The sequence below is a fragment of the Styela clava genome, chromosome 3 (assembly GCF_964204865.1).
Source record: "Styela clava chromosome 3, kaStyClav1.hap1.2, whole genome shotgun sequence".
NCBI classification, from domain to species: Eukaryota; Metazoa; Chordata; class Ascidiacea; order Stolidobranchia; family Styelidae; genus Styela; species Styela clava.
This window is the reverse complement of record NC_135252.1, coordinates 3,548,125-3,563,930: the sequence shown is the minus strand read 5'-3', so window position 1 is coordinate 3,563,930 and position 15,806 is coordinate 3,548,125. Positions and strand designations below refer to the sequence as shown.

Here is a 15,806-nt window from a genome sequence, read left to right as displayed (position 1 = left end):
AAAGCATTGAACGAGTTTTCAGTACCACGTCATCAAAGGCCGTTTCCTAACAGCGTTCGATTTTCGTTGAAGCAGTTTTTGAAAATTCATATGTGTAAAACTAGGTCGACCTCATGTAAATCAGGGGTCGGCAAACTACGGACCGCGGGCAGAATCTGGCCCACGGAGCAATATAATCCGGCCCGCGACGCTTCACTGAATTATAGTAACAAAACAGCAGTTTTGGCGATCCTATTCTTTACGTAACAGAATTTGTTTTGAGACACGTGTAGATAAATTATATTATAACCTAACAAGTATATAATTCACAATTACTTGTTTAATCAGCCTGTAATTTAATTATAATTAGACAAATGGCAACAAAACGCAGAAAAGTTTATGATAGGTTCTAATGGTTTAATGGCGCGGAAAATATTCAAATGGTCAGTTTTCGTGGGCTGCTTAAAATTTAACTTCTGATCTGTGTGTAGAAAAGGTGTTTCAGCGGCCCTCTGTTCGGTTTTAACTTTCTAAAAATGTGTGCGGCCCGCCAATGACTTGCAATCTTCAATTTTGGCCCGCGAGCGACAAAAGTTTGCCGACCCCTAATGTAAATAGTAAACATCGAAAATTTCCAAAAAATATATAGACTCAAATTCATCGAAAAAAAAATCTCTCTGAAACATTGGAGCATATTTTAAAACTATCAACTTGTAAAACATTTGTGTTGGCGATAGAGATATACTAAAACATGGTTTGATTGATAATTTATATCCGACCGGATGATTGTTTTAATTATGATGAACAGGTTTTCAAAATCGTAAATATTAAGACCCTTTCTCCTTAATTAAATACAGATTTTACACTTCAGTGCGGTTACCCCGATTAATAGACAAAAAAAATTTTCGCCTCCAGACGGGACACAGCCGTTTAAACATGAGATCTAACATATGTTTGGGCCAAAAGCAGTTGGTTGGTTTGACTGATTTTGTTACAGCCTAACTGTTTGTTTGTTTTCCTGATTTGTTTCATACGTCTGATTCTGATATTGAAGCCTTGATGAGATCAATTTATACTTAATCTTCCAAAGTTGTCATTACATTATTTCACTTTTCTTTTTATTTTGTTGTCGCTTATCGATCAATGCGCACACACTGTACATCTCTTCATACTGATCGAAGTTTGCGCGGATTAAAAACATCATCGCCTTGAATGTATACAAAAGAAGTTATTAACTCATGGATAACTATTTTATATCACCATAATTTACTTCGATTAGTTTTTTTAATTTCAAATAATTTCAAAGACAAAAGCTGGGCAGTGTATTTAATTAATCAAGTGATAAATCATTATGAAAGCATGGAGTGATAACAAATGTTATAAGATGAAGCACAAAACGAGCATTTCGCATAATTAATTTGGCGTATGACGCAGAATCAGATCAGACAAACAGAACACTTTCGCGTTAAAGTAATCAATTCATCACGTTTCTAAGCGTGCGTATATTAAATATCATTTCCGATAATTGAGATGCATTAGTCAAGTATAAATCGAACATAAAATGCTTGTTTATCCATGGTTCATACTTATTTAGTATTAAATGCGATTAATACGTCCTAAGTTAATTTTAAAGAGACGAAATAAATTTTGGGCAGTGTTTCAAATCTCACGCAATAGGTGGAAGGTCATCACAAAATATTGAATATATACATGAACTGAATTGAAGTGATAATACAAATATATATATATAATTAACTTTTTATCATCCACCCATAAACTCAACTGTTGAAATTAATTTTAGATGAGATACAATACTTCTTGAGACGCTTTTAATTTTTAAATTTAATGAAAATATTTTAAACAGTAAATTTATTGCATAATAACCGATGTTTTTTATGAATTATAAGAGCACACCAGCGCATATTGGCGAAAGCGAGAGGTATACTAGAAGATTTATTTCTCCACTTACTTTTTTTGTCATTTTTGTCCGTTTATATGTGTTTCAACAATTTCGCATATGGACTCTTTACAATATGGATTCCTAAAGCGTTGTTTGATTTATGAACAGGTGACAGATTTTTGTGACATTTTGTAGCTGTCATTTTAATTTATTCGTTTGTCTAGTTATTATTTCTTTGTCTGGGATGTAGACAGACTGAATTTATATAACAAGTCGTTCCTATAATATATATTCTTTTTTTCCGACGCCAATCAAACATAAAAACATTGAAATATTGTATCAGTCACATTAGTTGAGTGTTGTAATGCAGTCTGAGAGTTTCGACTGAAAACTGTCATGTAGCGCAAAGTTTGTGAGATAAATATCCAATTTGGTGCGCCAAAAAGTTAACATATAACGTTTTACTTAATTTACCGTCCGTAGGCATGTACGTAAATTCCGATTTAGGATTCAAATTTTATATGTAGTATTTGTCGACACGCATTCCCAAGTTAGTTAGAAAATAGATTCAGACATTAAGTTGAATTTTCTAATGTTAAGTTCACGATCGCGATTCCCGGTGGTTTGCTTGGCCGTACTGTGTTGGATTTTTTTATGCAAATTCTGGCCAGGAATCTTTCATACCAAATGTCACACCTATTATGCAAATTATTGTGATGTAACAATGGCGCTCCCGAAGTATGGGCACCAAGATGACACACAACCTGAACCTCAACCTGGTACACATAACATTGTTTCAGACCACCCCAATGATTCTTGAACTTTTGGGGATAGGGATTGTTTGCTGCACAGAAATTGTAATATACAGTTAGCAGGCAAGGGTAAAGATGATTTAATGCATTAAAATTTCATCAACTTCTATATGTGTAGTTTATTGTAAGAAGGGTAATTATAATCAAACTCACACGATGGTATGATGTTGTCACGATCCACTATTACATGTACGCTATTTTCTACCGTACAAGCAAATGACACTGATATATCATTGTCTGCTCGCATTCAACGGTCATTATTTATTATATTCATTCAGAATTTAGGCTATACAGAAGTGTAGATATAGTATGCAAATTGATAGTAATGGGTGTAACGAAAGCATTGAATATCAAACTTGGACACTGGTAATTTCTCACATCTTATTAATTGATGAATGGGCTTTTATATCGCCACTTTTTAATTAGTTAGATTTACGGATTACAATGTGTCTCGCTGGTATGCAATTGTAAGGTTCATTCTGAGTTTGACAACATGAAGAATTATGAAGAGTAAAAATAGCACAGCAAAAACCAAAAGAATCTCAACTTGAAAATGTGTCATGATTAAATAAAAATCTTTGGTTAAACTCAATCTTCATATCACTGATTCTGAATTGAAAGCGAGTTCTAAAATTGTCTCAGCCTGAGACCCAAAAGAAAATAGCTCCCACATGCAGAACCAAAGAAGCTGAGAAACGTTACGCTGTGGAAAGGTCTGCAGACCAGAAACCAACATCTTTCCTTTTTTGTTTTACCATATCCGTAGTGGTTTATACAGCAGTGTGCATTAGTCAGATGATTATTGAGATGAGATATATTGATGAAGAAGAAATCGAAAATATTTTTGCCACTGATAATAATATTCAGGATGGGCCAAAATGAATGTAAAAATGGTAACATTCTTTTAGATCACCTTGTATATGAACATTTCAATTTATGCAATACTTAGACTATCTGGGCAGTTTATCAAGAAGAGTTATGTATGTCAAAGGATATTGATTAAGTTTGTGTTTCCGTTCAATTTTTATCACTCATTTTATTGTCACAAATCTGAAGACTTTAATTCTCATATGTGCGAATTGGTTCGTGTTCATCATCCATTCATGACTAATGTGATTGATCTGTGTGTCGACCTACTTCTAAGAATAACATTCAACATTGTTGAGTTTGATCATCACCTGTCCAAACATCAAAACGGATTTGTTGAAAATTAATGAGACAACGTGCATACATGACGTCGCATTCCTGGCAACTAATATTTCTATTACTATTAAGAAATTGTTGTAATTCTGTTCATATCGTGCAGTGGATGAATCTCTTCAGCATAGTATTGCTTGTAACAAATCGATTTTAAATTACATTATAATCATAACGTCGTAAGCTTTATGTTTTTCATTTTCCTGAGCGAATACGAATTACTTATAACTTTTCATGTATTATAGGCAAACTCATGTTAATCCATAGGTCATATTACACATGGCAATTTAGGCTTTTGGTCAACTCTGAGGTCTGAAATAAAAAAGTTTAATTTACCTCTGAAAACGTGCCGAGCGCTGAAACGCAAATTTATCATTAATCTAATTTTTGACGTTTTAGATATATTTAGAATATATCGGACATAAAACAACACGTAAATTCTTTCTGCGAAGTTTAGTTCCATGCAAGACGAACAGAAGATAGGGCTATTGATTACATAGAATGAAATAACGCCACTAATAAAGTATTGAGAATGTACCGATCGATTATGTGTAGTGCCTTCCGAGATCAGTCTGTAGTCAATACGTAAGATGTAGTTGTTTTAATATATCTTTATCAGATTTAGTTGGGATTTAAAATATTTTGCAGTCAAGTATAAATGGTTTAATGAAATCGAAAGAAATATACGGGCAGTCTCATATGCATATAGAAATAGATAGGTCAGCTAGATGCGTCAAAATTCTTGAGCCATTTTTATCAATATCATTGTTTTTAATGATATGAAAAAAAAATTTTCATCCTGATATTTAATTGTTGTGTAAATTCTATTCAAGACTCTACATAACTAACAATCAAATATGGTCCTCGTTAAGTTTGTAAAAATAGGTAATAGTTATTATAATGTGCTTGAATGTATTTATTCAAAATTTAATATTTAAAAAAATGCATTTGATGATCACAAGATGTTATGTGTATTGAAATTTCATAGAACTCTAGTTATTTCTGCGATTATTCGTCGCTACAATTTCTTTTTATTTCTTTATCATATAGTGTTGGACATGCTGTATAAGGATCCAAAAAATGTTGGAATTACATGTAAATAAGTTTAGCATGTTATCAAGCCGGAATATAGTACTTTTATTTTTACTAATCGTCAGATTATCTATGCTTCATTGTATGGAGGACCCATGTCACAGTGACATAGGTAAGTTCAATTAAGATTACTTACTTTTACACTGTTGATTTTGTCTATTTACTATTTTGATCAATTTATCAAAATTTCATTTAAACATTAAAGCTTTTCGCAATTATTTACTCGTTTCATTGAACAAAACTAAAATATGAGCATATTTTAGCAAAGTTTGCATGTCGCTCAACTAAATATTGAATTTATCCTGGTATTAATTAAACAGTATTTCACAACTGGGGTTCCTTTATTCTATTGATACATGGCAGGGCATAAAGAGACAAAACACTTGATTTACAGTCCACAGATACTTTCAAATTGCGTTCAATATACATCTGAGTTAATTTCCAATTATTATTATAGAACATTCACAACGCAGGATTGTTTGAATCAAAGTTTATTTCCAAATACTTTTCACAAATATTTAAAAAAAGGTTTAGTTTAAACACATTCTAGCTAAAAGTGTGAATGAAAAGAGCAGGTAATACTATGCAACTGTGCCTTTCTGACGTTGAAGCTCGAAAAACAATTTCGTTTTCTGAAAATAGACGTGAAAACCATACAAGCCCTAACATCACCACTAAACATGCAAATTAGATATATATATATAATAATATATAGACCAGAACTAAAGAATCAAAAGTAATTAGATTGCTGTGCGTAGCAATAAAACGTATTTAGAACTATTCTTTTTATATTACGAGCATTTGCATGACTATTGTTTTAAAATAGTAAGGCATTCGCAGTTCTTACCACTTCATGGCAGCGTCTCGTTCCATGGTTTTATGGCTTTATTCAGTAATCAGTATTACCAATATATTCACAAAGTCATGTACCAGATTTTAGTTTATCATGCAGAATTATAGCTACTTAAACCTGAAACCTAACCCCAAATCCATCAGAACTGTATCGATAAGGAAAATGTTCTTCCCCAAGGTTTGTCATCATCAGGGGCAGTCCTGTCATTAAAGCCTACATGCCTTGGTTTGTCGCAGCACAATTTTACTCAACATGGTCTGCAATTTGCTGCCGTGGTACCTCGCCTCACGCCATTGGTTTGTGGCAGTTAAAAAGTCAGTCGCCATGGTTTGACCATAGCGGTCATGGTTTGGAAATCTCGCTATAGTTTTGCGGCAGCTGCAGATGCCACAAAATACCTAAAACTGCACTTGCAAAAGTGTTAGGTATGTCTAGATAATTTTGAGTGAATAAAACGTCAAAATTATTTCATTTTGGTTATGAAAAGTAAATAAAACGATAGGTTTCGATAAATAAATTCAAAATAGATTCAAAAATAGCCTGAGTCAAGACGCATATATATACTGGCAGTTGACGGAAATCAATAAAAGATGACAATTTCTCAATAAGTCGAGTAAAACACTAATCCAGCGAGTAATTTCAAATTTAGTGTTCTGTGGAACGAAAGAAAATTCTACAATTGATTATAGTTTTAAGGACATCAACTTTTCAAAAAGACTAAAGACGCCATGGCATATATGAATAACTTCAGATGTAAATTCTGGCTTTGTTCCCCCTGGAAAAACTTTATGAGAATCGTAGTTATTCAAACATTATTATGATATGATATGATCAAAATTAATATGATATGGCACATCACACATGATTGGAATTGTACTGTATTAGAAATATTACCTTTGGCAATCACACACGATTTACCTTCTACCTTGGAGGTCTAGTCGGAATCAGAAGTCACTGCTATAGTATTGACCAAACCGAAATGGGTAAATGTAATAGACATCAGGACTGCCTCTTTTTAAGCTGCAAATTTTGAAATAAATTGCTTGGAAACGACGTGTACTGATTATCTAATCAACTGCTGGCTATAATCTGTAACCCATCCAAGACTGGGAATTATACAACATAGTACACATCTCGGTGATTCTACGAGCATAGAAGTCGAGCAAATAAAAATGGATAAAAAAAACTTGTCGTAGTTTTAATATTTGCATCAGGTTTTGTGAATGAAGCTCAGCAAATTCAATATTAATCAACGATAAAACCTAATTTCCTGGACATAATACTTGAGACTTATTCTTTCTTTATTCAAGCTTAATAAATCACGGAATCATTTACGATATTTTTTTAGATGAACGCTTAAACATCACTTTCAACACTTCCACAACATTTAATCTAGCTAACGTTAGCGACATTGGAAAGTACAACATTCATGTAACATTTTCATGGAATGTCGAAGGAGGTAACTGAAGTTTACAAAATTATTCATTTATATAAGTATTCAATAATTTTGAAATAACTTCAAGATTTTTTTTTAATTTCTCATATAGATGAAGACTATGATGGCTTTTTATATAAATTTGAAGACAGGGATGATGTTTTGAACGGAGTTCAAAAGAGAAAAAGTTCAACTAAAATGCGTTTTAGGCCGTTCGGCTCTAGAGGATTCAGCAGAATTATCCCTGCGTAAGTATCGCATGAACTCATACAAAGTTTGAAGTTTAGATTTCGAAGTTTGAGTGAACCCATGCCTTAATGACGTGTGATCGTGTTTCATATGATTGCTAACTTGAGATATTGCAAAAGTGGCGGAATATATTTATATCAAGCAAGCGCTCATCTATTTAATCCTGAAAGTTTTTTTATTGTAATCCGGAACATGAAATAACGATACTAAATTACAGATGTAAAAAAGCAACAGGAAAAGAGATATGGATTAGTACTAACGGTACAGAAAATCAATGTGAAATGCCATGTTTAGAATATATAACCAATGAATGCAGATCCGATGAGCTGTGCAATTTACTCAATAGCGGATATATATCAGTACCAAAGGTAAATTCTAGTTGTGTTGCGGTTGACGACTGATAGTTCTGACCGCACTCAATGTTTAAAACGAGAATATCGGTCAGAGACCGAGGACTTATCGATCGAAAGTTAGGGGATCCCCCAAAACAGCGCTCTTACTCCATAGTGACACCTTGTGTCCCATCACTAATTAATTAATAACTCGCTAATTATACGACATAATTCGCCCAAAATCAATAGGCCTTTGGTCCGAGATATGATGAATGTACATGCAAAATCTGGAGCAGATTCAATCTTGCTTTCGTGAGATATTGCGTGCATCTAACAGACATACAGACAGACAGACAAATACCTATCAACATACTTACCGATTAAAATCGATAAGTATAAACCAGCATAGTTAACACTGTTTTAGGAAAATATACTCGATAATTAGAGTAGGTGTAAATTTCAATTCAAGGACGAAGGGCTAACGTATGACGTTTGGGAATTTTATTTTACTAATTTGTAACTTATGATATCGCTGATGTTAAACTAAACTTCTTATTCATTTTGCATCGGCAATGGGCATTGAAAAATACGTTTCAGACCTATTATCTGGCCTTGTTTACGCGCTCAGTTTAGATATATTTTAAACAAACGCAATATGGGTTGTTTATTTCAGCCAGTGTCAAATTCGAAACATGCGCTTAATAGCATAAATTGACTCTTCAGTTGGTTCTCGTGACGGAAAGTTACGAGGAATCTCGCCATCGCATCCTTTAGGATGCCGCGTATAGGTAGAAAGTTCCGAAGGGCGATGGTCATGTGCGAGAGTGTGATTGTACTTCTCTCAAATGCATGATAGTTTTATCATCTTATAAATCAACCTTCCTAAATATCTATTAACTTCACTGAAGTTTATTATGCAATATCCTATTAAAAACTATTATATCGTGTCACCGACAATTTATTTATTACATTACATATATATTTGTATTAGAGTGTTCGAAATGTAACATTAACTGGAAAGTTTGGAAGAGTGTATGACTTAAAAATGAAGGCATATCGAGGTAAAACAATTGGAAAATACTTCGATGTTGAAAACCATGATTTACCGTCTTCTGATCCAATATATTGCAACAATAAATTAATTGAAGAAATTGGCATTGAGAAAGACATAGCATTTGAATTTTGCAAAAAAGAGCAAAAGATTGCAGGTGAAGAATATGAATTTCAAATATCTAACACGTTCAGTTATTGCTATATTCTAAATTAATTCATTTAAATATTTGCTGCTATGTAATCATTCAACTATGACGATAATTTATTGAGCGGTTGGAACGATGCGAATGGAAATCCTTCTTAGCCTCAAACACAGTCTAATGGTTTGCATACGCATGTGGTGTTTTATCAATAGAACATGGGTCACTGTTATGTGATTTTACCACATAGCCACACAATTAAGATTACAGCGACAGTAAATTCGGTCTTTATGAAAGTTCATTTATTATATAATAACGATATCCTCTGATACTGATAACACTAATGATATAATACTACTTGTCATATTATTTATGAAAAAAAGAATACCGAATTGTCACTGTAATGCTTCTGTTATGCAATGCGTTAAGATCAGAATCAGTACTTGGAACTAATTTATTATTTCTGGTTCTAGATTTAGTATCTTCCTCCGGCCCACCAGCCGACTTCGAAGAGGTACGGATCTCTCGAAATTTGGAGACCAATAGGGGAGAAATTGTGTTTCGCTGGCACTCGCCATACGATATATCACATCGAACAACATTGAACGCGTTTGATATATCAGTAACTGATGGTATACTGAAGCAGACAAGAGTAGTAAGTTTCTTTACTCGAAGTGTTGCTGACATAAATTTTTCGAATTATCGGCCAGCGATTGATTTAAATTTCTATCAGTTATGGGTGGAAGTGCTTTATAAAATCTATTACTTTCATGAATATAAATATATTAATAATTATAAACTATACTCATAACATGTTTGGTGGCAATAATCTCTGTTCGTGAATTAAATTACGTTATTTTCATATAGTTAGTGCACGTACAAACTAATTTTAGGTGTTTAACCTGTGATTTAGTTTCGGAATTTTATGAAAATCACAATGGTCTTGCACTAGAATTAATCGTACTTCTGTAATATAGTGTCACTCTTTTTATTCACAGAAAAATCAGGTAAAATGTTTTACGGATTAGACTTTAGTATTCCACTAGACCTGAGGAAACAAAACAAAAAATTGCTTATACACACTACATTGCTTTTCAGATAGCATTACAAAACAACACTGAACATTATTATGCAGATATTGTATCTAACATAAAGTTTGGAAAGAAAGGTGTAATAACTGTGACGCCAATATTCACATCAAATTGCAAAGAAAATGGTAGTTTATTTGAATGCGTCAATCACGGAGTGTCGAGACTTCACACTTTCTTCGTCGAAGGTATGAATCAATTAAAATAAATATAAAACCATACATCGTTGGCAAAGTATTGTGGCTAAACTTTTATTAGCTACTTTGGACAGTTAGTCACGCTATGTCTGACATGGGCAAACCAGGGTCTGCGGGCCAAATCCGGCCCGTTGGGGTAATTCAATTTGGCCCTACTGATGCTGCAACAACCAAATATTGATGTTTTAGCTAAAAACAATTGTTGAGATTGCAATTAAATTTAGTTTTGAAATAAGGCTTATTGTTTCCCACTTTTGCTTTTGTAATACTGTAAATATTGTTCATAAAATATAACTTTTTACGCCACACTCACATGGCCTTCCAGTCTAAGTGGGCAACATTTTTTGCCCCTGGTTTAACTACCTTGCCTACCCCTGCGCTATGTAGACAAATACTCGCTAAATTTAAAATATTCTTCCTGTAAACTTCAATTCTTTTATATTGCAGATATTGACGCGTGTGCAAACAGAAACGACGAAATAAGATATTGTGACAGTATTGCATCTTGCTATGATTTGGCACCAGAAAACACGACAGCGGCAATTTGTTCTTGTCCTGCTGGATATGATGGGAACGGAGTGAATAACTCATTTGAATCAGGAACTGGATGTTTCGATCACGACTCGTGCTCTGCTGATGATCATAATTGCGTTTCGGAAGCCATATGTAAGGACCTCCCCCCTCCTGATTATAGTGCGATCTGCACGTGCCCGTGAGTTGACCATTACCATTTTATAAAAGCACAAATTTTTAGTTTTTTTCAAAATCATTTATGGAAATTAATAATTTTTTTTCAAATATTTTACTCAGATCAACACATATTGGCGACGGACAAATCAATGGAACAGGCTGTACCTCCCTGTCATTGGTACTTGGACTTGGCGTCGGGTTACCTTTAGCAATTTTAACAGTATTGTTGTTATGGCTTGCTGCATGGAGACTTAAAGTGACAAAAAAAAGGTATAAGCGCTGCAAACGATTGCAATAATCTACATAATTCTTTTAAAATTTGTGATCTACAAATATATACATAGTTGAATTTTTGATTAAGACAGCGTCGGAGTAAGATGCCACTTTAAAAAGAAACAGTCAAATAGTGCGACATCAATTGTGTAATATGTGAGAAATAGTAAATACTCAGTTGACGTAACAGTTAACCTGGTTTATGTAGACACAATAAAAAACTGTAAGAAAGATAATTTTGGAGATCATTAAAAGCAGTCAAGGAATATTCGACTTTTCATTAGAATTCAGGAATGATTCGTTGAAATGTAGAAGATTATGTGGCTTTCTGTTGGATATCGACGACGGAATGGTTGCTTGAAACTGTTATCATTAAATTGCTATCCTTGGAAGCAATTTATATTATCTTCTTAAATTTCTGCAATATCACATTAGTAATGTAATTTAAATTTATATTTTTGTTGCAGAGAAATTGAGCTGAAACTCTCCAAGTTCATCGTAACTAAAGAGACGAATAATATTATGAAAAATGGAAATGGCAATGGACATACGCAAAAAACGGCAACCTTGGGCATATTTGGCGAAAAATGGGAGATCGATAGGAATAATCTTGAGTTCAAAGGTGATAATCATATAAATTATAGTAAGAAGAAAAGTGTATTATTTTTTAACGTTAAGCTAGTCTATTGCGATCAAGCAATTAAGGCTTATCTTTATCTATTCAAAATATACTTAGAAATACAATATTTATACCAGGTAGCCAGGCATATAGCCTGGCTGTTATTGTGAAAAAAATGTGGTTCTCATTTATGTTCAGTTTATTCATGTATGTTTTTCATTGCAGAGGTGATTGGAAGAGGTAACTTTGGTGTTGTTCATAAAGCACTTTTAAAAACGCCAGCAGAAGAAAAAGTAGTCGCTGTTAAATCGATACCAGGTACATTTTCTTCTTCATTCAGAATATTATTACTTTTCAGATTTTATACCGTCCTAATAATTATTTATTGCACAGAAACTTACGACGAGTCTGGGAAAAATGCGTTTTTAGCAGAAATAGCCTTGATATCAAATATTGGCACCCATCGGAATATAATGGGGATTATCGGATGTTGCACCATAGGCGATTCACCACTTTGCTTTGTCACAGATCTTATGAAATATGGGGATCTTCTGCATTTTCTTTGGAATGCCCGAGAGGTTAGAGAGAATATATATTTAGGCTAAATGAATAAATATCTGTTCAAAAGTTAAAGCAACTCTTTCAAAAGTAATATTGCAAATCTATCATGTGTCTCATCACTGAACTCAAAATCAAGTATAATTAGTTTGAAACGGCGCCTCGGTTATGCTACATATATTATAACATGCTCTGTTTGTACGCGTTTTATGACTTTGTTCTGCCAAGGTTCTGTTCTGTAGCCGTCGTACTCGATTGCACTAGTGTGATTCGTAAATTGTTAAATAATCGAAATATGTATTGTTATTTTTATTCAAGAACGTTAGTTATGTGGCATTGACCAACTCTGGAAAGTTTATCATAAACAATACTTCGATAAAACGGTTGATTCAAACATTATCCTGTTCTCTCTTTTCTTAGCCATAACATTTTCTTCTCTCAATCTGTTCTTAACTGGCCATTACTTTAACTACAGGAATCAAAGCGGTCACAGGACCCGGCGTACTGCTTGACAGAACTAGATATTCATAAGATTGGAAAAGAAGTTGCTGAAGGAATGCAATATTTAACGAATCTCAAAATCATCCACGGCGACGTGGCAGCAAGAAATATTCTTATAGGAGAGGTTGTCAAATTTTCATTAACTCAAGCTTGATTTTATTCGTGAATTCCAATGTTGGACAATTCCTATTTTTTTACAGAATTTGTTATGTAAAATATCGGATTTTGGATTGGCGAATGACGTATATAGGTATGGGGCGATAAAAGAAGCTTGGGAGAAACGTGTTCCGATCAAGTGGGTCAGTCCGGAACGTATGATGGATGGAAAAGTACCAATAACATGGAGAAGCGACGTGTAAGTCATTGGGTGTGAAAATGTAACGAGAATATATACTTTAAATAAGTAAAGCAACTGAGCTAAATTTATAGCCAAATATTACTCTCACGATCGTGTTCAGGTACAAACCAGCTTCTTTTATTATACTCATTTCCCTAAGAAACTGGTTTTATTGAAAAAATTGGTATGCAGCAAAATTGCAGTATATTAAGCCAGACATAAAGTTATTCGTGCTCCAGAAGTGTGTGTGCCACTTCTGGAGGTAACTAATTTTGTTCGCCTACTTTACATCAAGTTGTGTATAGGACTGAAACTTATGGGCAGGGGGTATATTCACTTGGCTAACACAGACAGTCTACGAACTCTAAATAAAACTAAAATAAGGAAAATTTAAAATTTGGACTTAACCCTAACCTGGTACACACATTTCGGGAGTACCGAATTATCGACATCTATTTGGCTCATCAGGTGAACTTGATTTGTTCCACCGAGTTCTAATACATTTTTTCTCTTTCATAGATGGTCGTATGGAGTACTCTTATATGAAATTGTGACATTGGGCGCATCTCCATATCCCGGAATACCTCAAGAAGAAATATTTCAATTTCTGGAACGCGGAGACAGAATGGCCAGACCTTTAACTTGTAGTGGAACTCTGTGAGTTAACCGTTATATTGCGAATATCCTCATAATGAATCATATGTGTAATTATGTCCTGTTCCTGTTGTTTATAGTGCGAAACTTCACTATGTAATCTTTAGAGATTATTTATCTTGGGCTCAAAGCTCATGTCAACCACATTACACAGTGTGTAGTAAATTGGTTAGATCATGTCAAACAAAAAGATTCCGGTAGTTTTTTCGGATATGTAGCTGATTGTCTAACTAAACTAAACTTTAAAGATCACATGAAAGTGCCTCTGAAATGCGCTCGCAATCAATATACCGATAATCTATTTTACATATACAGTAGCCTATTTGGATCTGTCAATAGCATAGCAGATAATTAGATAGTTTGAAGACGACAGTTGGACAATATTTTGATCTGCTTGATTTGGCAATATCACATTCACACGTGAAGACGATTGAAAATTCAAAGTATTTCTAATTATAACATGAGCAGAGTATGAGTATACTATATACTAAGTAAATTTCATTAAAACTTTTTAGATATGGAATTATGCTCAAATGTTGGAAGTGGACTCCTTCAAGTCGTCCAACTTTCAAACAACTGGTTAAAGACATGGATGTAGCGATGACGTCGGGAGACGACTTCCGAGAGATTTCTGAAATGGTGACATCCTTAGACGTTGAAGCATATCAATCAGAAATTGCCTTTCGGAATGGTGTCGCTTCTGCTTGATTTATTGCTTCTGAGTTGGCGATAATCAAAATTTCAGTCAAATGTCTGGTCGGTTCTCGATGGAATTGACACTGCAACGGTGTTGATCTGGAATTTAAAATGCACAAATTATATAGACTGCGCCATGAATCTTGGAAATCAAACAGTGCGCAGGATTTTGTCATCTATTTCGTAATGATCAATGACTAAGGAAAATGGGGTCAGTACAGGTAGAGGCCAATTTTGGGCGATCCGTAAGTATGTGGAGTATACCAATATAGAAGTAACTAATGTTGTTCGCCTACTTTACATCAAGTTGTGTAATTGGACGAAAGGCTATGGAAAGGGGTATATTCACTTGCCTAACACACACAGTCCCCGAACTCGTAATAGAACTGAAATAAGGAAAATCGGAATAAAATCATGGCCTAACCTTAACCTGGTACACACACTACGAGAGCACCCAATTTTGTTCATATGTACACAACAAAATGGGAAACTCGAAAGTTGAAAGTGTTCAGAATTATTGCTCAACCGATTGATATAAATTTATAGTTCATTCGTTTATTCTTCAATACTCTTATCATTGTGTTATATCGATTCCAGTTTGCTTCAACATCAGCACTTTTTCTGTTCGGCAGATTTATTTGTAACTACCTCGCATGCAGCATACTGTATTCAAATTCATTTTCTTCAGTTTACTTATTATTGGACGTACCCATTAGTTCAATCATAATAAAACGTTGAGTATTTATTACCTTCCTTTCATACAACTGAGTTTGATTTTTTCTGTGTTATTTTTATGATAAAAAGTTAGCGGTCACAGAAAAAAATATTTGCAATCGAGAGTAACAAAAAACTGTGTGATGTTCAACTCATCCAGCTTTAGCAAAGTTCGTTTTTTCTGCTGTGTCAGTGTTAGGCAATAACAATAAATTCAGACACAAAAACGAGCAAAATATTTCACTAATCAATTTTAGCTGTCAGTGTGTAATTTCTATATTGGGGATTTCACTTCATTTGTAACCAGTTTAAAATTTTGGTGAAGCTTAATGATTCCTGCAACGATGGAAAACTTTTTAAAAATGCTTCACGAAAAAAACTCAGTCAGGAATAACTATTATAGTTCGAAGCAAAAGTTGAATGTATTCAAAAGAAAT

At 33.8% G+C, this 15,806-nt stretch overlaps 1 protein-coding gene across 1 annotated transcript; it reads left to right on the top strand.

Moving 5' to 3' along the window:
- Positions 1 to 4,930: 4,930 nt before the first annotated feature.
- LOC120342709 (uncharacterized) lies at positions 4,931 to 14,667 on the top strand. Its single transcript, XM_039411665.2, has 16 exons — positions 4,931 to 5,092; positions 7,182 to 7,292; positions 7,381 to 7,516; positions 7,735 to 7,885; positions 8,841 to 9,057; positions 9,516 to 9,697; positions 10,141 to 10,318; positions 10,775 to 11,039; positions 11,138 to 11,287; positions 11,758 to 11,912; positions 12,135 to 12,227; positions 12,303 to 12,487; positions 12,943 to 13,092; positions 13,169 to 13,323; positions 13,825 to 13,962; positions 14,475 to 14,667. The coding sequence occupies exons 1-16, from the start codon at positions 4,969 to 4,971 to the stop codon at positions 14,665 to 14,667; spliced, it is 2,583 nt and encodes an 860-aa protein (XP_039267599.2). The 5' UTR covers positions 4,931 to 4,968.
- Positions 14,668 to 15,806: the final 1,139 nt, after the last annotated feature.

Bases quoted from the DNA above. Each gene is read 5' to 3' on its own strand.
- LOC120342709 (XM_039411665.2), top strand. From the start codon at position 4,969: ATGTTGGAATTACATGTAAATAAGTTTAGCATGTTATCAAGCCGGAAT. The intron at 7,886-8,840 runs GTAAATTCTAGT...TATTTGTATTAG, and splicing joins GATATATATCAGTACCAAAG to AGTGTTCGAAATGTAACATT. The intron at 9,058-9,515 runs GTGAAGAATATG...TTCTGGTTCTAG, and splicing joins AAAAGAGCAAAAGATTGCAG to ATTTAGTATCTTCCTCCGGC.